The sequence below is a fragment of the Mustela nivalis genome, assembly GCF_964662115.1.
Source record: "Mustela nivalis genome assembly, chromosome: 12".
In the NCBI taxonomy this organism is placed as follows: Eukaryota; Metazoa; Chordata; class Mammalia; order Carnivora; family Mustelidae; genus Mustela; species Mustela nivalis.
The window spans coordinates 70,325,269-70,351,454 of record NC_139031.1 but is presented as its reverse complement, the minus strand read 5'-3'; the positions used below and the strand labels follow the sequence as shown (position 1 = coordinate 70,351,454).

Here is a 26,186-nt window from a genome sequence, read left to right as displayed (position 1 = left end):
TGTCTTTCATTCTCTCTCTCAAATAAATAAATCTTTAAAAAAATGAAGGATGAAACTAAGTAAGCTTCTCAGAACTTCTAGATAGAAAATTCTCTGTATTCTGGAATACATTCACAGTCTTTTTGCACAGTTTTTCCAAAAAAAGGTAGTAGGAGTTATTAGGAATAGGTAGCAATGTTTATGTGATCTCAACCCCCTCTAAAGTCAACAATTGACAGATAAGAAAGGATCAGTGCCATTTATACATCAGGATTTTTCTCCTGCAATGCACAGACCACTTTCTCTCAAATGGTTTAAGTGAAAAAGAAAAATATATTATCTCACACAATTAGATGTCCAGAGGAAATGTTGGGCTCCAGATGCTGTGTGGTACTCCACGTTCCCCCATTTCTGTGCAGCTACTTTCTTAATGTTGGCTTTGCTTTAAAATGGTAAATCACCCGGCAGTTCCAAGATGGCAGCCTGTGTCTAACTGCTTCCTTGCTTGTGTCCAGCAGGGAAAGAGAGGAACCTCCAGCATGAAGTTCCTTATTTTTCTTTTTACTACTTATTATACTCCAACAACTACATATTTTATACCTCCTTGCTCCACCCCTTATCCTTTCTTTCTTTCCTTTCTTTCTTGCTTTGTTTTGATTGTCTCTCCTCACAAAAGTAGAAGCATGATGAGAGTAGGATTTTTGCTCATTTATGTCTTTTGTTCACTGTTCTTTCCAGCACAGTGCCTCTCATATAGTAGTTCCTCAGTAAACATTTATTGAATGAATGAACGTTTTTTGTGTTTCATAAACAAATGTTGCATTATGTATTTCTCTGAGCTTTAAAGTGACATCTTTTGTATTTTAGAAGGTATCAAAATAATAGAAATTACATAAATCTGGCTAAAACATTTTTGTTTTCACCCCACTTGTTTTTAAGGCTTTGTTTTACTCTTCATCTTTTAAAGTCGCTAAATGGAAACATGATTTTCTAGGGGAAATTTCCATCAGAAAATTGAGTAATTTCCTTATTTCAATCCCCTTTGTAATCCATTTTTTTCTTCGAAATGAAATGCCAGTTTCTTTAAAACTAGTGGGAGGGGCGCCTGGGTGGCTCAGTGGGTTAAAGCCTCTGCCTTCGTCTTGGGTCATGATTTCGGGGTCCTGGGATTGAGCCCCACATCGGGCTCTCTGCTCAGCAGGGAATCTACTTCCCCCTCTCTCTCTGCCTGCCTCTCTGCCTACTTGTGATCTCTCTCTCTCTCTCTCTGTCAAATAAATAAATAAAATCTTTAAAAAAACAAAACTAGTGGGAAATAAATTTCCCATTTCAAATGTACAATGTGTAGGCAAGGGGAGATTGTTTCTGCTAGCTTCCTTTTCTGGTGTCATTCATTTCAATAATACATTCTCAACAAATCTCCTCATAAGACTTGTTATAGTAAATGATATTATTTATATGACAAGTAACAGGCACTACTCAATGCTAACCTTTTATTATACACATACATTTTCAGTTCAGTTATTATAATACTTATATGAGTTTTTCTGAACAAAATAAAGTGAGAATTGTTTTTCCCCCTCAGTGACACTATTATGTCACTGTGCTAGAGTGACATTTAGTAATCTTGTTTCTACCCATTACCAGCGGTTCTGTCAAGTTGTCACTAAAATAGTATATTCAGGTAGTTAGTCTTATATGAAAGGACTCCCTCCTTTTGGACAGCATTCTATTCTATTCCTGCCTGATGAACCTTCTAGGAAGGTTCAGGTCCTATTCAGCCCTCCCCTCTTTTTTGTATAAAATAGTAAATTAAACTCCAAAAGAACCTGAGCAGTGGGGACCCAAACTTTGTATCAAACTTTGTCCCATTACTTCCCTTGAGACATTGTGTTTTTTTTTAGCCAAAATAAACTACATACTGTTTGTTCATCCATGACTCTTTTTTTCCCCCCACACTCAAGTTTCTTGAGCTTTGAATGTTCTCTCTCCTTATAGCACATCCATGTTTTTTTTCTACAGCAATTTATATGGCACCTCTATTACAAGACTCCACACTTTGTCCAGTTGGGAGTTACTTCGTTTTCTTCTTCATTTCCTTAGTATTTTGGTCATTCAACTGTTCTTCTCTATGGCACTTACCGAGATTTGTGATAGTTACGTGTGTGGACTTTCTCACTGACTTGAGTGTCGAAGTTTTGCTTAACATGAGGATCTAGATAAGATTCTTCTTTGAGGCTCCACAGTCTGTGCTATTGCTGAGCATTCTCTGTATGACCTCCAGAGTGTTTACAGAAGTAGCTCATCTGCACATTTCCATCAAACTGAGCAGTAGTACCCCAGGCGCTAAAATGGGTCAAAGAAATACATGTATTTGTTGAAGTACCAGGAAAAGAGGGAAAAAATACAAACACATCAGTTGCCCAGTCCACCATGCCAGGTTAGGGTTAACTAGATTCAGGGCAGAGGATAGGAATGGCCAGCCATTGGGTGTGATCATTTACTACCTGGTCATGGGTCAGTCTCTTGCCTTGTTTTTATGGAGTGATTCATTGGAAGAGAAATAAGCATCATCTAAATAGCCAAAATGAGGGGTGCCTGGTGGCTCAGTTGTTGAGCATCTGCCTTTGGCTTGGGTCATGATCCCAGGGTCCTGGGTTGGAGCCCCGCATCGGGCTCCCTGCTCAGTGGAAAGCCTGCTTCTCCCATCTCCCACTCCTCCTGCTTGTGTTTCCTTTCTTGCTGTGTCTCTCTCTATCAAATAAACAAAAATAAATAAAATCTTAAAAAAATATCCAAAATGGTACCCCACAATCTCACATCAGGGTTCAGCCTCTCCATAGACTACTGCCCTGTCATTTCTCTTTACCCTTGTCAGAGAGCAGTTCACTTTCTGGTTGGTCCATTTCCCCAGAGCTGTTACATATGAATGAGGGGAGGGCAAGCAGAACTTCATTTCTCATTACCTTCTTTCTCTAAGACTCCAGCAGAAGATTCGGGGAAGGGGAGGGTGTGGCAAGGAAACTTACTTATTTTTGGTCCCATTGCTTTATCTTACTTGGGGAAGTAAGGCTGGTGATTGTACTCATCAGAACAGTTCTCTCAGCAGTTCATACCAAGCAATTTGGAGTTGTTCTTGGATGCTTGTCTACACCATAGCTAACCTAAGCATAGTATGATTTTAGCTCATATTTCTGGAGGAGGAAAATCTTCAAAGTCTTTCAGCACTTGCAGTACCTTTCCACATCTGCCAAGGTTAGACAATTGTAAACAGATCATAGGTGTATAATAAATGTTAGTTGAATGAATGAATAATTACTTGGTTAAATAGGTACCTGTAGAGAACAAAAGAACTTTGAAAATCTTTTCATTAATTTTTTATCAGCTGCATTTATAATTTTAAATAATAGATGATCTAGGTAAAAAAAAAAAAATTAAACTCTCTTATAGTGAGTATAAGGAAAAAAGTAAACTACCACTCCATCCACACTTTATTTGCTGAACCTGGTATCATTCAGCAGAGTCTGTCTGTACAAAGTGTCTAGAGTATTACCATCCCCTCTCACTTCCCTTTTAACTACATACTGCTTTCAACTTGATGTCCCCCTTTCCCCCTTCCCACCCCAACTAAATATATCTTACACATGTTTTATTGTTAATACTTATTGAAGTATTGCTTTCATTTTAATAGATAAACTTTTTTGTTATATTAATGTGCCATTTTTTAAAAAGATTATTTATTTATTTATTTATTTGACAGACAGAGATCCCAAGTAGGCAGAGAGGCAGGCAGAGAGAGAGGGGGAAGCAGGCTCCCTGCCGAGCAGAGAGCCCGATGCGGGGCTTGATCCCAGGACCTCGAAATCATGACCTGAGCTGAAGGCAGAGGCTTAACCCACTGAGCCACCCAGGCACCCCAATGTGCCATATTTTATTTAACCAGAACACAGTTAATTTAGGACAGTAAAGAATATTTCAGATTTTTCACTGTTAACTAAAAACATAAAGAGCACATTGTTATTAATGTATCTTTGCTTATTTCTACATCTATGTTTATAAATCTCCAGGAGAAATGCTGATTTAATACTTGCCCTATGGGAAGTATTTTAATTGTTAAGGTTTATTTATTTATTTGAGAGAGAGAGAGAGAGAGAGCAAGTGTGTGCTCATGAGCAGGAGGGGCAGAGGGACAGGGAGAGAGCATCCCAAGCAGAATTTGTGCTGAGCGTAGAGCCAAACATGGGCCTTGATCCCAGCACCCTGAGATCACGACCTAAGCTGAAACCCAGAGTCTGACGCTCAACTGACTGTGCCACTAAGGCCCCCTGGGAAGTATTTTAATTTTTAATAGATGTTGTCCAATCTCCTCTTGTACCTCAGTAACATCTGGCCTCAAATAGTGTATGAGTGTATTTATTATTTAAATCCTTGCCAGTGTTCAGTATTGTTTGGATTAATTTGCTCTGAGTTTCATGTTTGGGTTTCCTCCCAGATGATTGCTCTCCTCCCCCTTCAGCCCTGTGTTGGTGTGTTGGGGGATGGGGTCTGTCAGACCATCATGCCTGTAGTTCTCTCAGACTTTAAACCTGCAGTTTTCCAGGCAGAAGTCTGGCAAAGTGATTTGGAAATCAGAGACCTGGCTCTTGATGCAGCTTGGCCCTCAGCTAGTTGTCGCTACCTTGAATTGGTCCATTTTGTTTCTTTATTTCCCATTTTGCTAGGATGTATTTATCAGATGTTTAATACCTATGTGACATTTTCCCTAGCTCTCTGAGAACGAATTGGAGAAAAAGAGGGCAAGAAAGGAGAAGTGATGTACCAAATTGTATGACTTCTGACAATCTCTCTGGGGCCTCGGTGTTCTTACCTAAGAAAGTGCATCAGTTGGACTGAAGGTCCTCCAAGTCCTGTTTAGATCTGTCAGTCAGTGAATCTGTATTCAGAATGATGTAGGGGGAGACAAAAAGTCCTGTGCTGAAAGTTCTAAGGGGTTCCTTTTCCACCTAGTGGGTCTCATTGGGGCTTAGAGATGCACAATTTGAAATGGTTATAATTTCATTTCTGTCTGTTCTTCTTTGGTAGGCATTGTGATCTTGCTATAGGAACATTTTCCTCATTCTCTTTCTAGTCCCCTTTCTTAAATGTGTGGTCTGTGGAACTCATAAAACCCACTTTGAATTGGCCATTTCCAGTTTCCTCGTAAGTGTTACTTTAGCTTATGCAGTCAAGGTGATGGAGTTTTATACATGACACACAAACGTTGATTCAGAGATCACAAACTTAAATGTTCATCCGGTATCAGGCTCTAGAGTCTCTGCCGCTCTTGGAGGACAAGGAGCGTGGGGAATTGTAGCGGTGTTGTCTTCGATGGAGGGCAGTTGTGTAGCTCCGGGCATACAACTTATATTCACATTTGGTTTTTCTAGAAAAGCCAAAGTATAATGCGTTTTATGTGAGACCCTCCAGTTTTTAAATACTTAATAAATTTCTAAAACGTTGCAGAAGCCGAACAAACCAAGCCTGTGGGTTGGATTTCACTCTGCTGTAAACCTACCTGAGGTTTAGAACCTTTCCTTTTTTCATTGATGTTGCCTTATTGTTTATGAGCTTCTCTCCTTCTGGGTAGAATGTTAGGATGTAATATCAGTTTCTAACCTGAGCTCCTTGGAATAGAATTTCAAATAAATCTTTTACCATCTCTTCCATAATCTGAAATATGAGTGGAAAAAAAATGACTTCTTAGTTATAGCGGTAGTATACAGCATTTCATCTACTTATGAAAGGGAAACTCCTAATGACATCCTATCGGTAGGATACTTCTTTGCTTCTTTTTAAAATTCAGTGAAATCTATAGCCTTAGCGTGTTTGTCAGTTATTACACAATAAGAATGCATTTATTTTGATCAACATATCCGGCTGAACTAAACACATTATAAGAAGATAACCAACCAACAGCCAGAGTGCCATATTAGGAACTGTGGCGCTGATGGCAAGTTATGGAAGATCATTTAAGGATTTTATTTTCCATGTTTATGCATGCATTATTTAATCTGCACTTAACAGGCATCTTCTCTAAACTCAGCCCTGAATTGCGTGCTATGAGCACAGCTGGAGTAAGAGCAAATAATGAGTGATGGGGGATACAGACAGGTGGAAATAGGGAATCAGGTAATTATAACACCGGGATGAGACACCTCACAGTGGGGACAGACACATCAAAAATGCCCTAACCTGAGCCCCGGCAGTCTGCAGAGACTTCTGAAGGAAATGATAGCCGACTTAAGATCTGAATAGCTGATACGAAGGAGGGGCTCTGAGGCTGTGGGAGCCGGAAGGGCAGAGGGAGGAGCATCCGGGCAACAGAGCTGTGCAGCCATATTGCTGGAGTTCAGAGCATGGGGGAGAGTCGGAAGAGCTCCCTCAAGACCCCCTTTTTGTGTGGGTCCTGTGAGTGCTCTTAAGCAGCCCTTGAAAGTTTCAAAGAAGAGAAGAGCCTTGATCAGACAATTTTTATTTATTATTATTTTTTAAACTTTATTCATTTATTTGACAGAGAGAGAGAGACAGCAAGAGGGAACACAGGTAGGGGGAATGGAAGAGGGAGAAGCAGGCTTCCCTCTGGGTAGGGAGCCCGATGCAGGGCTCCATCCAAGGGCCCTGGGATCATGACCTGAGCCAAAGGCAGATGCTCAATGACTGAGCCACACAGGCATCCCAGATAGACAATTTTAAAGGCCAGTTTGAGGGATGCCTGGGTGGCTCAGTTGTGTAAGCATCTGCTTTTGGCTCAGGTCATGGTCCCAGAAGCCTGGGATTGAGTCCACATCAGGCTCCTAGCTCGGCATGGAGCCTGTTTCTTCTCTACCTGCCATTCTCTCCTACTTCTGTTCTATCTCTCTCTGACTAATAAATAAATTTAAAAATAAATAAAAGCCTATCTGAATTGCAATTTTCCCTTTAGCTCTCTCCTTTTAAAAAATTTTTTAAAAGATTTTATTTATTTGACAGAGAGAGAGAAAGATCACAAGTAGGCAGGCAGAGGAGAGGGGAAGCAGGCTCCCCACTGAGCAGAGAGCCCGAAGCAGGGACTCTGTCCCTGGATCCTGAGACCAGGACCTGAGCCAAAGGTAGAGGCTTAACCCACTGAGCCACCCAGGCGTCCCCCTTTAGCTCTCTTCTTATTACTCTCTTTTTAGACCTCGCTCGTGTAGGTGTGTGACTGCATAGGTGCCTCCGATGGCCTCTGGTCTTAGCTTCACGGTTTTTACCTGGGTAGCTATGAAGGTAAAGAGAAACCAATGACCACAGCAAAGCACTAGGAAAGAAGACAAGAAAACCAAAACTGTGAGAGAAGCAGATAATCCTGATTTTGATCCCAGAGATAGATTTACACTGTATTGGGGAAGCTGGGGGCCAGGAGTTGAGACTTAGGGCCAGACTTCTGTGTATTTTGGTTTCTTTAGTTTTCAAATGAAGAGTTGTATTATACACGGTGGAAAGTGACACTCAAAAACTCTTTTCTCGCGTGCATGATGGGTAAATCATCCTGTGTGTGTGTCAAATCACAGATGTATTTAATGCACTAAGATTTGACATATATGTGTATGTATTTGTGTGTGTATAATGTTTATGAAGCAAGAAGTTTGTTTTGTTTAAGGAAGTTTTATTAGAAAGGGCAATGTCGATCGGTAGGAGTTGGAACACATTTGGGAATCCAGTGGTGACATTTATGACAGCGCATGCTTCCCATATTCTCAGGAGCTGCTTCTTACATTTCTTACATGGAGGCAGGTCATATGAGCAGAAACTATTGTCAGTGCCAGGCTTAAGCGTCCCTTGGAGAGACACTAAGAAAGGCCCCTCTGCAGTCACAGCATTTGAAGCTCCAGTGTCAGGAGTCAGTTTCCTGGCTGGGTGAATGTATCGTCAGATTCCCCTTGGGGAGAGACGAAGGTGCAAAACTTGAGATTCCCCTTGGGGGGAGACGAAGGTGCAAAACTTGAGACCATAGTCGAGAAACCTCTTTTTCTCCCCTTTGTCATTTTCTCCAATGGCAATTTGTTTTTTAACTACCATGACAATCGGAAGTCACCATGCTAATTTAGAAACGTAAAACATGTAATATACACCTTATCTGTAACTTGACCCTCACAGTTATCACAGCAGGGAAATGTTTTATCATCCACAAGTGTATCATACCTTGCATGAAATCTAACACTTCTAAGATGTTGCCAGTTTTGGACAACTAGATAGAGACTTTAAAGATAACATGAGACTGACTCTGTTAAGATTTTAAAAGCCATTCTTATCGTTCTTGTACCGAAGCGGCTTCTCTAGTGTAGGGATTTAGGCCGTCCTCACGTTCAGGGAAGGCGGGGTGGGGGGAGCTGCTCCCCAGATTCATTAACATTTTACTCATGTAACTTGGCATCATTTTATTTTTTATCATCATATACTTCTGAATACTGAACACTTGAGAGATCGCTCTATACTTCGTAGGCATATTTATTTTTCTGTCTTGCTTTTTGTGTATTTCCAAATACAGAAAAAATCTCCTTCACAGGCTGCCGTAGCCAGAAGAGACGAGAAATGAGAGCACTCAGAGGCTGGAGCTTGCCAGTCCTGCCCCCATACGATTCAGAAGGCAGCCCCTGGCCGAACCCTTTATTACCTTCCTGACGTTAAATAACATGTCCACGCACTGAACGCTGATGTGGGGCTAGAACGGTGGGCACCGTGTCATTTAGTTGTTGAGCATCACTGAGCCCAGACAGGAATGAAGGCCTCCGGGGAAGGGAGCAAATTGGGAGGCAGGGTATTAGTGACCTTACCATCAGTGACAGAGGTTCCTCAGCTGGGCCGAGATGAGCTCGGGTCCCCACCAGGACCACCACTGATTGGGGGCAGTAGGAGGGATTTCAAAGCCTTGTCCAGGCCAGGGGACAGTTTTGTCATGGGAAGGTGGAAGGTCATTGCCCGTCTGTGGGGTGTCCGGTGCTGGGGGCCTGTGCACTTTCCATCGAATTAAGTTGTAATTTAAATTTTATAGCCTTGACTGTGTTATTAAGTCACATGAACTAGTGGTATGTTTGAAATTTCAATTCAGGGAATATTCAAGGGTAAGAATTAACCCCATCCAAAATCCATCTTCATTTTTTATAGTCTTTCCCTTCTTCCTTCTGTGTTCATGATATGTTTATGGTATCTCTAGACCTGCTAATTGTATTTGTTTATCAAAGCACGGGTTCTGATGAAGGGCTTTTTGCCAGCATTTTACATAAAACCTTATTCCTTCACAGATCTCAAAAATTGTGGCATTGAAAAGCCCATATAATGATGACCTTACCAACATTTATAAGAAAAAGCGTTATAACCTTTTTTTTAACTGAACAGAAAAAATGCACACATTTTAAAAATCACCATCAAAACTTCTGAATAAAGAATTCTCTTTTCCTTCTAGCCCAACACTTTTTATCTTCCAGTGACATCTATTTCAGCAGTTGTGTGTGTGTGGGTGTGCACGTGCACGTGCACGAGTGTAAGAGAGATGGGGGTGGGAGAGGGTAATAGATACCAGGTAAACCAACTGATTGATTGTCTTGCTGTTTCTTTTGATTTGCTTATGGAACAGTGAATAGATTGTAGTGTAACTAAGTGCATAAACACATGCGTACACACACATGCAGCCCACAAACATGCTACCCGTTTCTCCCTATCAAAACCATAACACAATGATTTTTAAGCTTGAGGATGCATAAGCATCGAATAGAAGGCTTAGTCAAAATATTGAATGCCAGCTTCACAGGGATAGGAGTTTTTGTTTTTGTTTTTGTTTTTTTTTTTTAAAGATTTTGTTTATTTATTTGACAGAGAGAGGGAGAGATCACAAGCAGGCAGAGCAGCAGGCAGAGAGAGGGGGTAGCAGGCTCCCTGTTGAGCAGAGAGCCCGATTCGGGGCTCGATCTCAGGACCCTGAGATCATGATCTGAGCTGAAGGCAGAAGCTTTAACCCACTGAGCCACCCAGGTGCCGGGGACAGGAGTTTTGTCTGTGTTTTTCCTGTTGCCTAGTGATTGGCACACGGTAGATATTAAATAAATATTTCATGAATGATTCTTAGGTCCCATCCCCACAATTTTGGATCTGGTGGTTTGGGATAGAGTCTAATGAATTTGCATTGACAGCAGTTGGTATGGAGTGGATCATTGAAGAACCATGCTTTGAGAAACACCTCCTGGCGGGCCTGTGCCAGTGGCGGTGATGACTTGGCCAGTCTGATTCCTGACAAAGGGCAGTAGAGTTTCCCGTGTCTGGAAATAAGCTGCAAAATTACCTGGCATTGTGGAGGAATCTGACTGTGCTCCACCTCTGGAATGGTATCTTGCAAAGTCAGGTATCTTATGTGCAGGCCCCTAGGTACTGGGACTTGAAGCCATGGCAAAGAAAATATTTTCCAACTTTATACTTACGTTTATTTTTGTGAAATACAATAATAGCTATTCACATATTTTTATGTAAGGATTGGGATTGAGTTACATCTCATTGAACATTGATAGCTATTATGGTTCCAATGTTTATTCTTCTTAACCAGAAGACATGAGGGGCTTGATGCCAAAGCACACATTTTTTAAAATTGTATACTTTGTAGTATTCCTACTGACTATACGTTTAACCCATAAGTAATAAAGTATAAAGTAGTTCAAATACAGCAAACCACCCAACAGTTTTTAAACTTAGTTACTGTAGTGCCTAGTTACTATAGGCAGACAAAAAACAGCTCTCTGTTACCAAGTTTTCCAGAAACCCACAGTTCCTGCATTGAAGACAAAAGTACCTGGAGCGTAAGTACCAGTATTCCCAGCCCTGTCACTTAGCACGATTTGTTTCTGCAGAAGTTACTAGCAAGGTGTTTACATAAGAGAAAACCACCTGTCTGCTTTCCCATACATACATGCTTGGATCTTTCTAGTGGCAAATGGGAACAGGATCAGCTATTGCATGGAAAAGCAGCTGGTGGGTCATTTACAGGCTCATCCTGGGGTAATTGGAGACAATCAAACTCGGAATCTTTTTCAGTGAGTACATTAATCTTAATGCAGGAAAGTAACTATTTAGACAAGGAACAGTTTCAACATTTTGGATTAACGCCTGATGTGGGAGCAAATTACAGGCTGATACGGGGCCTGTTGTGTTCCAAGGTAGGAAAAAACCCCCTTATAAGATGCAAGCATTTGCATCAGTGCCCTGGCAAGGAGGGTTTAGTAATGAGGCGGGATTAGTAATGAAGGATCACATTGCAGTTACAATGATTCATTATTGTAGATGTGTTAATTGTGTAGTTAAACATCTGTATGCCTTTTTAGTGCTATTTCAGTTCTCTTTAGCCAACCCACTTGTAACAAAGAGCTTTTCAAGACCTTGTTTGTAGTCTAAAAGGAATGTATCTGTATTGTCAACAATTCAAATGATACGGAAAGGTACATGTAGGAAATTAAATTGTTTCCAGATTCCTCCCCTCAGCTGTAACCTAGTTTGATAAGCAGATTCCTCCTTTTTTTTTTTTTTTTTACCCCTGTGTACACCCTTTGGTGGCAGATTAATCAGTTTGAACATTAACAGTGGTAAAAGTAACAACGCCTTTGTGATAAAGTAAAATTGCTTTGAGCCAGGTAAACTCTATTAGGCGGAACCGTGTGAAATTGCAGGTCAAAAATGTCAAATATTGACAGTTTTATGTGGTTCAGCTATACTATGAGAGGTATTTGTTTTTTGAAATGATTTAGTAAGCATTCCCAGTGGTCCTGTGAGACTGCAGTGTGGAGGTATCCCCCCACAGGCCGCCCTTTGCCAGTAGTGAGGTGGGGGATAAACAGGTATCCCCAGCAAGAGGGAGTGGTCGGGTCTGTAATTTCTAGTACCACATCTCATTCAGGGTTGCGATGTTGGGGATATTAGGAGTGGATCAAAGCAGGAATATGCATTGGGATTGAATTTTTGTCTATCCCTGAATAGAAGAACTTAGCTCCAGTGCAAGTAAAAACAGTAGACTTTTTTTTTTTAAAAAAAACAGCGGATAGAGAGCAATTTACATGATATTTATAAAGTGATCCTAACATGATGTATTATTTTTCCATGTTTGGATGGTACCTGGTGGTCAAGAAACATGTCTCCAAATCCTATAATGTGATTTTAGCTTAATTAAGTTTATATGATAACACATTTTGACTTTGTATTTTGGGTGATCCGTGACTTTTTTTTCCCATAACACAGAGATGACTCTGTGTATGTGTGTGCATACAATGTATAAAAAGCAAAACATGGAGTCAAAGATACAGTTCCATTTTTAACCTGTTTCTTGCACTTTTTCATTTGTTAGTTTATGGGTGTGTGCGTGTGTTTGTGTTTATTTATCATATTAGATATCAGTAAGGGTAAGGTCTAGAGCTAAGTAAAACCACAGCTTCTCTCCTGTTATGTAGCTGAACTAGGCAGCATACCTTGCAGAACTGTGTATAGGTTAATCTAGGAGCTATGTATCTGTTCATTTCTCTATCTAGACCACCTAGTCCTCACAGACACAGTTAAACAAGTGCATGCATTTTTCTCTGCATGCATTTTTGGCGGAGGGGATTGTTGGAATTTTTTTTTTCTCTTTATCCTTCAGATTTTCCCATTCCGAATACTTGAGCTATAAAAATATTCAGAATGTACTAGCAAGTAACTTCTCATTGAAAGTAAGTATTTTCATTATATCTTGTATAAAGTGAATTTCAGCAGCCTTAGAGCTAGTTAGCTGTGCGCTTAAAGAAAAAGTTCATGTCTGTTTTAAGTTGTAGCTTGAGTTAAGGTTAGCTCCTTGGGTTTAATGGGTAGTAATGTTTGTCTTCTAGAAACATGAAGTAGCAGCCCCTCCAAGTGTACCCCTCTGGAAAAGAAGACATTTTTTAAAAAGAGAGAGGAAAATATGAATGCACTACTTCTTTCCAGAGGCTAAAGGGGGAGTGAGCAAGGATGCTTGTATGTATTTGTGGTCTGTCCTTTCCTAGTATGATATCATATAGACTTAGAAAGCTGATAAATTAAAGAAGGGTTTTGTCCTTTCTTTCTTTATTAACATTGCTTGTAAGTGATAAAATGAACATACTCTGGGGTTTCCTGAGTGGCTGTCAGTTGCCTCTGACTTCAGCTCAGGTCATGATCTCAGGGTCATTAGATCCAGGCCTGTATCGGGCCCCATGCTTAGTGGAGGCATTTGCTTGAGAATTCTCTCCTTCTGCTTCTCCCCAGGCTTGTGCATGCTCTCTCTCTCTCTTTTTCTTAAATAAATAACAAAAATCTTTAAAAGAAAATGAACATACTCTGAACTCTTCTATTAGCTCAGAATTTATTTAATCATAGTGAAATTGGAGTTTAGGCCAAATTTATCCCTTCCAAGTCAGAAAGGAAATTGAAGATTTTTATTCTCAAAGTGGGAGGTGGAGGTTTCAATATGACCGATAAGCAGATATCTGAAGCCTGCTACCAAATGAAGGGAGGCTCCATGTGTCCTTCTGTCCTTCTGGGACTTTGTCAGAGGCACACTTATCTTTCTGTGTTTGTATTGTTTCAATATCACAGTCTCGGAACTGTTAGAATTTTACCCTCAACCCTAAAATTACAAGTCTTTTACATCACATACAGTTGAACTTTTTCAAACCTCAGTGGTGAAATGAATTTAAAATGTTGCCATATGTTTACTTAAAATTTGTGGAGAAACCAAGTGAGAAACCAAGTATGCTGGAGTTACCAGCACTAATGTTACAGGGTTTGTTTGTCAGTAAACGATGAGAAAATAACATGTGTTATATCCGGGATATTACTAGGATTACATGGAGTATTATTTTGACAGTGTTTGTCTTGGAAAGCGAGACATATTGGCTTTAGAACTTGCAGGTGCTAATCACTGGTCTGACTTGGCAGCCCAGGAGACTCACTTGCTTTGGTAACAGCAGGAATTACAGTTTCTGGCAACTTGCTGGGAGTGTCTGTCACCTTCACAGGATGTTGATAGAGATCCTGGATGGTTTTCTGACCTTCTATGTATTTCCTCTGCCATCAGCTGTGCAATTAGTGGCTCTGTCCTTTTTCAAATGCAAATTAATGATGTTAAGCTCAAAAGAAAGAGGGTTTGCTTTCCAATACAGATATTGGTACCTCTTTAACTGATAGTGTACTTTAAAAGTGTATATAATGAATTTAGAAATCTGAAATCTATAATAATTGAGACTTACAAGAAAGGAGTTTGGAGACTTTGAGTCTTCATGTCGAAATGGCCAAAAATATATAAAGAAATGACATGACTTTTTTTCTATAATATTTGTCACTGTCAGGAACAAACCATTTTTCCCCAAGATGAATGATGGCAGAAATTCAATTTTCCTGAAATTGTAGGAAAAATGCCATGGGAAATGATGAGTGTGAAGACATTACTTTGAGAAATGAGCAACAATTTAGGTGTAAGTGGTGAGAAAAAAGGCGGTAATGGGGCAGAGGTTGCAGGGGGTGGGGGGACAGCTAAAAAAAAAATCCCAAGGCAAAGGAAACTCAGGGCCTGGGATTCTTAATTTAGTGGGAGCTTCAGTACCTTTTCGAGGTTGTTGCTGATAAGGATGGATCCTCACTGAATTGGACAGGCTAAGGGGGTAACTTGAAAAATGAAATTGGACAAGATTACAAATCCTGTTGTATTATATATTTCCAAAATTTGCTTCACTAAGCCAGGTTGCTTTCATACAACCCCGGGGATCCTCTAGGCCCTTTCTTCATTTCACCTGTTTGTGTCCTGTCCCTGGTGGGTGTGAAGTCCCATATATGGTCATCGTTTTCAAATACCCTGTTGTGGTTTGAAATAATCGATCTCTGAGGATGAATCTGCCTTGGGAGTCTAGTGCAGGCCAGCTGTCCTTGTTAAAATGAGCAAAGTTTGGTCCCCAGGTTAATATCTGAAAGCTAGCTATTTCATGAAGTTTTAATTGTTGAACGCTGATGGGCCAGTTGAATAATTAAAAGAAGAAAGATTATAAATTGTTGAAATTAATACTATGAAACTCTGTCATAAGTCTGTATGACGGTTGTGCCTTCACAGTTTGTGTGCTGTGATTTTATTGTTATAATTGTTTTCCCATGTGTGCTAATTTACAAAGTTCAGATAAAATAAACTTGTAGATGTTCTGCTGTAAGATTTTTAGTATACACAACTAACTTGCTCATGGCAGGTCTGTGTGAGATGGAAGAGAAAGCCTCATTATGTAGCCTGGACTTGCCTGGCTTTGGACTATATACATTGTTGCTACTGATTGAGTTTCAGAGGGAACATACTTCTTCTTGTCTTCCAGTATTGGAACCAGCCACATGAATTAATTTTCCTTCTGAACGACCTTCTTTGGACTTATAAAATTTGTCTTAGGATTAAGGAATATACAGTATATGGTTCTGAAGCAGTTTTGCTTGTAGAAGTCTACAGAAATTCATAGCAATAGCAATAGCTCTAATAAAACAACTGCTCACATTCATTGAGCTTGTACTAGAACTTATCAATCCATATGCTTTCTCCCTGCCTTTCTGGTGAATGACCAGTGCAGCCCCTCTTACATGGTGGTTACATTCCTAAAATATGCTACATGATGTATGTAATATCATTTTATTTGAGTAAAGTGTAAATAATCTAGATTTGCTTTTTTATGTAAAAACATGAATGTATATTTTTTTTAATAGAGTGTATTTTTTAATGTAGTTTTAGGCTCACAGCAAAATTGAGTGGCAAGTTCTCATATACTCCCTGCATACCACCACCTACCTCCTCCCTGCCCTTAAGCCTCTCCTACTATCAACATCTCTCACCAGTGTGGTACATTCCTTACAGTTGATTAACCTACACTGACACATCATTGTCATCTTTTTCTAAAGATGTGGTTTTGTGGTATTACTGAGTATCAAGAGTTTGTCCAGGGCCAGTAACTAGGTTTTTAATAAATAACTTGATGAATATATGAATTATTATAAGTTCTTGACAAAACACATGCAAAACATCTTTCTTTTTTCTCTTCAGGTTGTATACCAAAAACCAAAATTGAAGGTTAATTAAAATAAATAATGCTAGAGGAAGCTCCTGTTCTTTGAATATTCTACTTGAATAGTTATCAATGTAGGGGGAAATAATGGAATTTAAGAGCTTCGGACAGGTTTAAGAGACTGTGGAAAGGGTAGAGGGCTATGGAGGACTTAGATGAGGCAGACAGAATCACTCCGGAAAGGGAAAACTGGGACTCCATGAGGTTCACAGTACTGACTACAGAAAAGATAAAAAGTGAATAGGATTGGAAGGTGCTGACTGGGGGAGAGATTCAGATATATAGCTATATAGTGAAGGGATGGTACCCCTTAAAGATGGCGGTGAAAGTGAAAAAGGAAAGAATAGGGGAAAAATAAGGATCCTGTAGAAATGAAAAAGAAACAGAACACCCCAGACTCTCTCCCTTTCTCCCACCAGCACCATCCATAATACCTACATAGAGGAGAGAAGAACTGATTTAAGAGAGGGCTCTCAAACTAAGAATGCAGTCCCTTGAATAAATGAGAATAGAACAAGCACATCTATATAAAACTGCTCTAAAAATTCAGAAAATATAAAACAAATGCATTTCAGCTGATAAAATGCTTTTCAAAAAACAACTATAAAATTAAAGAAAATTGTACTCAGCAAACTGTAATCTAAATTAGATTTTCTTTCAGGCCCTTGGGTGTATGAAACCTAAAAAGCCCACCTTGAAGTGGTAATACAAAGGCTAAGACGAAAAATGCACAAAATTAAAAATGAGATCCGTTAATTGAACTCCGGGGAAAAATAGAAGAAAAGACAAAATCAAATTAGAAATGAAGACTAAGTTACAAGATGCCCAAGGGAAAATAGATTGAAATGTTAGCTGACCCAGTAAATTCATATTTACATTAGATGTAAATGGTCTAAATATCAGTTAAATGTCAGAGGTTGACAGAATGGATTTAAAAAGCACATGACCCAATGATAGGCTGCTTATAAGAAACTTACATATTCAAGTCTAATGACATTTGTAGGCTAAAAGAAGATGTAAAAAGATACATCATTAAAAATAAGCTGGAGTGGTTATGTTAATATCCCATAAAACAGGCTTCAGAGCAAAGAAAATTATCAGAGACAGAGAGACATATATATTGATACAGGAGCCAGTTCACAAAGAAAGCATAGGAATCCTAAAGGTATAGACAATAAACACCACCCACAAAGCAAAGGACACAAAGCAAAAGCTGGCAGAATTAAAATGAAGTTGACAAATCCCCAGTTACAGTTGGGAATGTCAACAACCCTCTCTTAGTCCCTGTTAGAACCATTATTCAGAAAGTCAGCAAGTACAGAGAGGAACTCAGCGACATTGTCAACCAGCAGAATCTAACTGACATTTATAGAACTCTCCACCCAAATGCACCAGAATATATTTTCCATAAGTATGGCATGCATACCATTATAAACCACATCCTGGGTAATGAAACAATCCTTCATAAATTTAAAACAATTGAAAGCATATGGTCCTCTGACCATAATGGAATCTAACTAAAGGTTAACGGCAAGTAACACGTGAAATAGTTGGGGCCAGGGGAGCACGACATCTAAATGAAAACCCTGTTTCACTACCCTTGATTCTGAATAGGTATTGGAAAATGGAAAATGGAAAAATAGATATCTCATCTGACAAAATGATAATGAAACATATCAGTTGATTATTACCCATCGTCTCTCTGTCTACTTTGTTTTACAGCTTCTCTGTTAAAAGGACTAAAACATGCTAACATAGTGCTGCTTCATGACATCATCCACACCAAGGAGACGCTGACACTTGTGTTTGAATATGTGGTGAGTAAAGTAAGAATTCAGATTTTATAAACATATATAAAAGTTTTGTAGTATTATGATAGAGTTTCTTATTTAAGTTGCTGTACCAAAGTATATTATCTAGTAAGTTTGTATAATTTTGAAAAATTCAGAAAAATGTTAAACTGAATTTTCATCAGATATATTATCTTTTAATAACCTATTTGTCACCAGATATGCTATAATTTTTAGGTTTATCAAATAGGATTAAACATGACAGTGATCACTCCATCAAAGGAAGTTCACAGATGGTAATTCCCCCCTGCCCCTCCTTTGGACTTACAACTTGGTTTTCTCAGAAGCATTCTTACTAAGATTTTTTTTCTTTTTGGGTGGGTGGAGGAAAGCCTGATACTTGCAATTTAGACTTCATAGTTTTCCCCCTCAGTTCGTGTTTCAACTATTAATTAAAACTTCCAATTTGCATAGCACACAATGTAATGATCTTATTGTGTTGAGAGTATTACTGCTAGAAGACTTGGACTTGAACTCATAATTAATCTTTCTCCGTTTCTCCTAGAAAAACATATGGTATTTATGTAGCATCACTTCAGCATTTAACTGTGGAATCATGAAATGTAACCATGATAATTAACATCCCAATTTTCACAGATGGATCTGAGAACATGTAATTTATAAGATACAAATGACATTGGTGGAGACTTATTGAGAAGAGTAGCTGTTGGTATTGTGAATGTATTAGGATCCCATTTTGTAATTACCACACTACTTTTTTAAAAATTTGAAATAGGTTCCATGTTTTTTTTTTAATATATAATAGAATGCATATTTGTAACATTTTTATCTTGCTAATGTCTGCCTGTGTCTGTTTATCATTTGAAAATTGTTGTCTTATGAAGAAGCCATTTATCTTCTCTATTTACATATAAATGATAGATACATTTGAATAATATGGTAATGTGGCTACAAGGACAGCTAGAGCTGAGCAGTTGAATATATTACATGCTACCAAGAATGGATGCAGATTCACACATCAATGCAAATATAATTTCTTTTGTTTAATCGGTGATTTTGGAGTCAATAATGTATTCAGTTGACTTAGAATTGGAATTTTTGCTTCATATTTTCCAGTAGGTCTTTTGCAATATTGCAATTAAATCTAGATTTTTCTTAGTATACTTGACTTAACTTTTATGTTTTATAGAAGAAAAGATTTGAAAAAAAGATTTCAAAAATGTATTTATTCCCTCCTCCAAAATTAAATGGTTTAATCTAAGAAGAAAAAGAGTTTGGCCTCTAAAATCAGAAACGTGAATAGAGAAACTAACAGAAATAATATGAAAATATGTCCTTCAGGTCTTAAAAGAAACCTATATTTGTGAGGCTGGAATCATTTGATGATTTTTATATTCTGTGGAAGCAGCCACATGAAGGAAATTCACTGTCCTGAAATATTTGCTAATTGATTAAGACTGACTTTTAAACATGTCCTGTGATATTTGCTAACTGATTAAAACTGACTGTTAAACAATCACTCTTCTTTGTGTGAGTGCAATTTTCCCTGGTTCCAAGTCTTGTGGAGCCATCCCAGGTCAATCAGCCACATAATAGTGTGGACCTCTGCAGTACTTTTCTGGCAACATTTTATTCCCTGCTTCTCTGGGGGAGTTAAGACATAGCTTAACTTGTTCTCAGAGAATGAGGTGAACTGACATCATTCGTGCTTTAGAACTGGCCTGCCTTGCCTTTCCTTGGGTCCCCCACTCTGTCTTTATTTCCTCACCTCCCCCATTGTTCCTGCCTCCCTCTTTTCCGTCTAACTCTCGTCTTTTTCTAGTCTTTTCATGTTCTGTTCTTCAGCTCTACAACTTAACGTTTGTTTGGGTTTTGCTTAAGTGAAATCTTTGAATGGATCTCTGAAATCAGAGTTGGGGTGGGGGCTATAGAAATAGCTTATAGGAATCTTCGCAGTTAGAGCTGGGGAGGTGTAGACTTCTTGGCAGCATTAATGTGACTATGTGCCAATTGCCCAGTATAGAAAATACTCCTTAGAATATTTCCTAAAGTTTTTATTCTTTTATACTGCTTTTCATTGCTTGTTTATACATCTACTGATATCTCAAGAAAGATTAAGGCTCCGGCATTTTTTGATGGATTAATCAGATTGCTTTCCTCACAGTATCTAGCGGAAATTACTTGGCTCTTTTTTTGTATATTTCACAGCAATGGAAAGACAGTAATAATTTCAAAGCATGAAATGCCTTGGAAATTAGAGCAGATCTAGGGGAAGGACATAGGATAGGAAACCAGAGGTCACTCTAGGCTTGGGATGATGAGTGATGGATGAGAAAAGGAGGTAAAGGAATATTTAAGACAAAGATGACCACAATGCTGTGCTCAGCACTCGGCTTGAGTCTTTACATTCATTATCATTTTTGATGTTCTCAAGAGCCTCCTGGAACTATGAATATCACTTTACAAAGGAAAAGAAAACTAAGTATTAGAGAGATTAGGTGCTTTTCCAGGATCTTGTAGCAAGTATGATGGACTCAGGCCCATCGTACTCTGATTCCCAATTATAATGTTATATCTCCCGCTTGTTTTTACAACTGTAGTTAGATTGAGCTTTTGGTCAGAAGAGGAAAAGGAAATTTTCTTCTTTTTTTACACCACCCTCCCTTTTTCTGCTCTTAAGATCCTGAATGCAGTTAAATCCTGAATACAGGATTTGTTGTTTAAATAAATTTTTGGACTGGTCAAAAGCCTTATCACATAAGATTTTATTTTAATTATGAAATGTTTTTAAAGTTTCCAAAAAAGTAAACTTAAAATTACAGTATTGTCCCTTATATCACTGGGATCTACTTACACACACACACACACACACACACACACACACACAGGACCTTGTTATTTAGCAAGCCCTAAAATCAGTATCAAACATTTTAATGTGCAGTTTTCTAAACTTAGTGATGATATTGCCAAATTTTAAAATTGTTAACATCAGAGTTATTTTCTAAAAGAGGTTGGTTTTATATTCCATGTAATTAATAGTACCCTTTTTTTTGAGGAAGGGGAATGAATATAAGTAAACAAGTGTAAGACCAGGGCACCTGGGTAGCTCAGTTGGCTAAGCATCTGTCTTCAGCTCAGGTCATGATCTCAGGGTCTTGAAATTGAGTCCCACATTGTATTCCCTGCTCAGCAGGGAGTCTGTTTCTCCCTCTGCCTCTGCCCCTTCCCCTGTTCCTGCTGTCTCTCTCTCTCAAATAAAATCTTTAAAAATCAGTAAAATAAAATAAAATAAAAAGTGTAAGAAAAATCCAAATACCATGCCCATTGAAACCGTAGCTTTATGGGACACCTGGGTGGCTCAGTGGGTTAAACCCTCTGCCTTCGGCTCAGGTCATGATCCCAGGGTCCCAGGATCAAGCCGCCTCATTTGGGCTCTCTGCTCATTGGGGAGCCTGCTTTCTTCTCTTTCTCTCTCTGCCTGCCTCTTTGCCTACTTGTGATCTCTACCTGTCAAATAAATAAATAAAATCTTAAAAAATAAATAAATAAGAAAAGAAACCCCAAATATGAAAGAAAAGTAAAATAACTTAAGATTCACTAGGTACTATTGGATTTTTTTCTTTGGATTTTAGTTAAGTGTTCAAGGTTTTTTTTAAGGATCATATGTAATTTGAGTTCCACAAAGTGAAATAGTCTTATTCATTTTATTTATTTATTTTTTAATTTAAATTTTGAGAGTTAACATACAGTAACATTCTTATTTATGATAGTGTACCTACTGTATAAATATATTTCTGTTCTTTGCTTTAAAAGAGAATCTGAAGCCCAGCTGCTTTGTGTTATTCCCACGAGTGACCTTCTAGGTTACACAAAAGCCTTGGGAACCCCAGAATAATGAAATAAGTGCTGTGGAAGAGCAGTTGTAGAAATGACTTTGGAGGTCATTATTAAAACCCTTCAGTCGGGGCGCCTGGATGGCTCAGTGGGCTAAAGCCTCTGCCTTCAGCTTGGGTCATGATCCCAGGTTCTGGGATCCAGCCCCACATCGGGCTCTCTGCTCAGCAGGGAGCCTGCTGCCTCCTCTCTCTCTGCCTGCCTCTCTGCCTACTTGTGATCTGTCAAATAAATAAATTGAAAAAAATCTTAGAAAAATAAAACCCTTCAGTGGATAATAAGATACTGCTAATATAGGCTGTCTCTTAAGTACTGTGGAAAGCTCCTAAAATGTCTGCAATTTAGATTCTTATACACTGTCAAAGTATGTAGATACAACCCACAACCTGCAGGACTGGGGGCCCACTGAAAACATGCTGCTCAGTTTGCTCAAGGCTTCCAGGGCCCTTTTGAGTACTGTCTTCCTGTCATTGTTGTCCAAGGTCAAGGAGCATTTTTAACCAAGGAGTGACTCAATTAGCTTGAAAGGTATATCTGGTTTCCCCGTGGTTTAAGACATTGTTAGAGCTACCCTTTTCCCTACTTGGGTTCAAGTGTTGGCAGAGAAATGCTGTAGAAAATAGTGAAAGTGCTAACAGGTTTTTTGTTTTTTTTGTACTTCAATAGAAAGTTAAGCACTTTAGTGTTTTTTCTTTTTCTTTTCTTTTTCGGCCAAAGACAAATAAGGGCCACATTAACCTACTTAACATCATGCTGAAAAATTTAAAGCAGATTCCATAAGTGGCAATAAGAATATAGTACATGTGATTACATAAATATATATTACCATTAAAGCACATAATTATTCTGTTATGCTTTTTATTATATGAGATCACAGTATGTGTAGCAGAACTCTTTATTTCACATTTAGTTATTATGTATAAGAAAAAAAAAGCAAACTTATAGCTAGGCATGATATTCACTGGAGCAGTCCTTTATTTCTTCTGCTGTGGGGAAAACTAGTAAAATAGTCAAATTAATGTGCAACATTATGTAAAAAAAAAAAAATTGGCATTATATATGAAAAAAGCTATGTCTCCAAAAATCATGTAAAGTGATTTATGAATTACCAAAATTCACATAAGTACTTTTTTTTTTTTTTAAGATTTTACTTATTTATTTGAGAAGAAGAACATGAGCAGAGTGAGGGGCAAAGGAAGAAGCTGCCTCCTGCTGAGCAGGGAACTTCATGTGGGGTTCGACCCCAGGACTTGACTTCTGTGCCAAGATCCTTATTATCCTCTCTCACCCTATAGATGGCTGGTGTTAGGATGAAGACCCATCTTCAGAGTTTTGTCTGATGGTCTGAGGTGTATGTGATGTTCAAATATGGTACTGGCAGCTGAAAGTTATGTTCTTTCTTTTCTCCCTACCACACAATTTACCTCATTATTTGGTTTCTCTGCCTCATACATTTTGATTTCTGAATCTATGAGGAATGCTTTAATTTGCATGATTTTAAGCCACATCTGTTCTCAAAAATTGTAGCTCTCCATCAGTATTCTGGTTTCCAGATTAAACCCTCCTGGGGCAATAGAACATTTTTCTGCTTCCTGTGAGATAAGATACATGTGCACATGGGCAGGCATGTACAGCTGTAAGTGGGGGCGATCAGGGGCAACCTCGCCGAGGAGGTAAGAGGTATTTAGGTAAAAAATCTGAGGGAGGTGAAGGAGAAAACACACATATATATGAGGCATGTAGTTGGATTCAGGATGTATTTTCAAGACTGAGCTGATAGTATTTGTTGTGGGATTTGAGAGATGATGAGGAGTCAGGGATGACCCCAAGGATGTGGACTTAAGTGACTATGGTGGTGGAGCTGCTGTGAGGGAAGATGGGTCAGGCTGTGGGAGGAGCAGAGTGGGGAAGATGCGACTCAGGTTTAATTGGGTTAAAGTTGACATGCACAGTGTATGTGCAAATGGACGTGTCAGAAGGCAATTGGATGCATGAATCTAGAATTTAGGAAAGAGATCCAGGGTAGACATTTGGAAGTTGTCTGGGTTATAGATGTTATTTGACAAGGGGATTGTGTGGGATCACCAAGGGTGGTAGTTGTTACATTGGTGGCCCTAAATGAACCATGACTTTGTATAATCACCCCTTCATCTAGGCTGGGCTTGTGGTTGCTCCAGCCAGTAGAGCACCATGGTGGAAGTGACACTGCCAGTTGTGGTCCTGACTGGCTGTGTTAGAATTCTGGTTAACTTGCTGAAGAGGCCATGTAGCAAGGGAGAGGCCGTAGAGGACATGGAAGAGAACAGAGGACCTGGAACACAATGTAAAGAGTGAATGAACACCAAAAATGGAAGGGAATTTTATGGCCTGACCACTGGGGCATTCCACCATCAAGGGTCCTGGTGATGAGGAACTATCAACGAAGGATACTGAAAAGAAAACACTAGTAAGAAAGAAACTGTTGCATCTGAGACTGAGAGCAAGAGCCAAGCAGCTGCCTCTCCAGTGCCCGGCAGAGTAGCTGGCACATATTAGGTGCTTAGCAAAAATGTTTTATGGGAGTGAGTGAGTGAAATTTGAAGCAAGAAGAACAAGAGATTATAATAGTGTCCTCACTAAAGGCAAATAACTGAGAGAAAGCGAAACTGCTCAGTCACGTTTCAAAATTTTTTTTCTCTTTCTTTATCTATTCATCTGCATTCCATCTTTAGTTTCCATTGACAGTCTTTATTTTTTTTTTTTCTCTCTCAGAGCAAATATTCTTCCAAGTGGCAGCTGCAGAGCAGATCTGCCTGCACAGCGGTTAGGGCAGGCCTCAGACAACGGGCCCATTGGAAACCACCTCGCTGGGTCGGAGGGCTCAAGGGGCTTCGCCACTCCAAATAAACGTACCAGTCAGAGTTCTCCCTGGCCAGCAGCAGAAATTCTCTTTGGCTGAATTAAACAGACAGGTTTACTCAGAGGCTATCATGTGGCTGACAGACCTGCTGGGAAGAATTTAAAAACCGCAGGAACGGTGTAAAGCTGAATAAGCAGACCAGAGCCGAAATCATGCCACAGAACCGGCCATGAAGCACCCCGCTGCCACCAGGAGTGTCGGCTCCAGATACTGTCCCTTTCCTCACTGTCCTGACTGCCCCAGTGACTGGAGGTTATTACCTCTGCTCTTGAAGTCAGAATAGTGTCCACATTTCTCCCTGCTTCTTCGGGTTGTTTTAGCTCCTACTGTAGAGTTAGGGTTGGTCCCGTGTGCGAGGTGACACTAGGCGTGTGCCCATGATTTGACTGCGCAGACCCCCGCGCAGACCCCTGAGAGAGGGGCTTTTGGCTTTTGCAACAGCAGCGGGGCCTTGCCTTCCACCAAAATGCATCAAGCAGGGGATTTTCACAACACAAGGAATATAGTCAGATTTAGAACACGCTTTGCTCAGCTCCCTGCCCTTCCCAATCCCCTTTCCCCCAAAACACTTAAGAATACCTGCTGGAATGAGTTCATTTGTATAGTCCCAGGTAAATGACATCTGAAATGTGAAAAGAATTGCCCGTGGTATATTCATAGAACTATTGTTTGTAATCTTTAAAAAATCAAGAAGGAAGGTGAGCAGAAGAAATCCTGGTTTTTAAAAAAAGGTGGTGGGAAACAAACCTGGGTCTATAGACAAACACATGATAGAATGTTAGTGAAATTCAAAACTAGATCTTTGGACATTGAAGTCTCCTAATCTTCATTCCCTTTTAGTAAGTAACAGCGTTGGTTCTGGATTTCAGCAAAGCTTATGACAGGGACTCTTATGACAGTTCTTAGAATAAAATTGAAATCCAGTTGTCATAAGATTATTATTCCTTCAGTTTATTGCTGGATGAACAACTTCACCCAAAGTCTATTGATTAATGAATTGACATCAGGATGGACAAAAGTTTATCAGGGTATGCTGGAGGGCATTGTCTTTGACCTTGTCCTGTTTGATATTTTTATTAATGACTTAGATGAAGCCATGGTGATGATGTGGTTGGCCTATTTGTGTGTGTTATAGCTGGGAGCTGTAATTAACACTTGGGGTGCTGGAATCAAGGCTAGAAAGAATCTGATTGAAATGAAGAGTGGAAACTACAGGGTGAATTGCTGTGGGACAAATAAAACAATGTGGTTAAGGAAAAGAAAAAAAAGCAAGCCGAAGCTCATAAGGAAAAACAGGGTGGGGGGAAGTTAACTTCAAAATGAAGTCAATTTCACATGAAAAAGACTAGTAATTTCTCCGGTTCAGAGAACTGAAGCGAACAAGAGGATGCACCTAGGATGGCAAGAGGTCTGTGAACCAGGTATAACATGGAACCAGTGACTTAATCAGGAGGATTAGATACAGTAGAGAGTAGAGAAAAGATAATGTGTGTA

The 26,186-nt window shown here is 39.3% G+C and overlaps 1 protein-coding gene across 10 annotated transcripts in view; it reads left to right on the top strand.

Annotated features, from left to right (window-relative positions):
• Window positions 1-26,186, top strand: part of CDK14 (cyclin dependent kinase 14) — a 575,914-nt gene that overhangs the window by 230,697 nt on the left and 319,031 nt on the right. For 5 of the 10 annotated variants that reach the window (XM_082692298.1, XM_082692296.1, XM_082692292.1 and 2 more), the window contains one exon: window positions 17,811-17,905. In XM_082692298.1, coding sequence (XP_082548424.1) covers window positions 17,811-17,905 — 95 coding nt within the window. Of the gene's footprint in view, window positions 1-17,810; window positions 17,915-26,186 lie in introns of all 10 variants that reach the window. The other 5 variants (XM_082692295.1, XM_082692297.1, XM_082692290.1 and 2 more) reach the window with 1 other exon arrangement.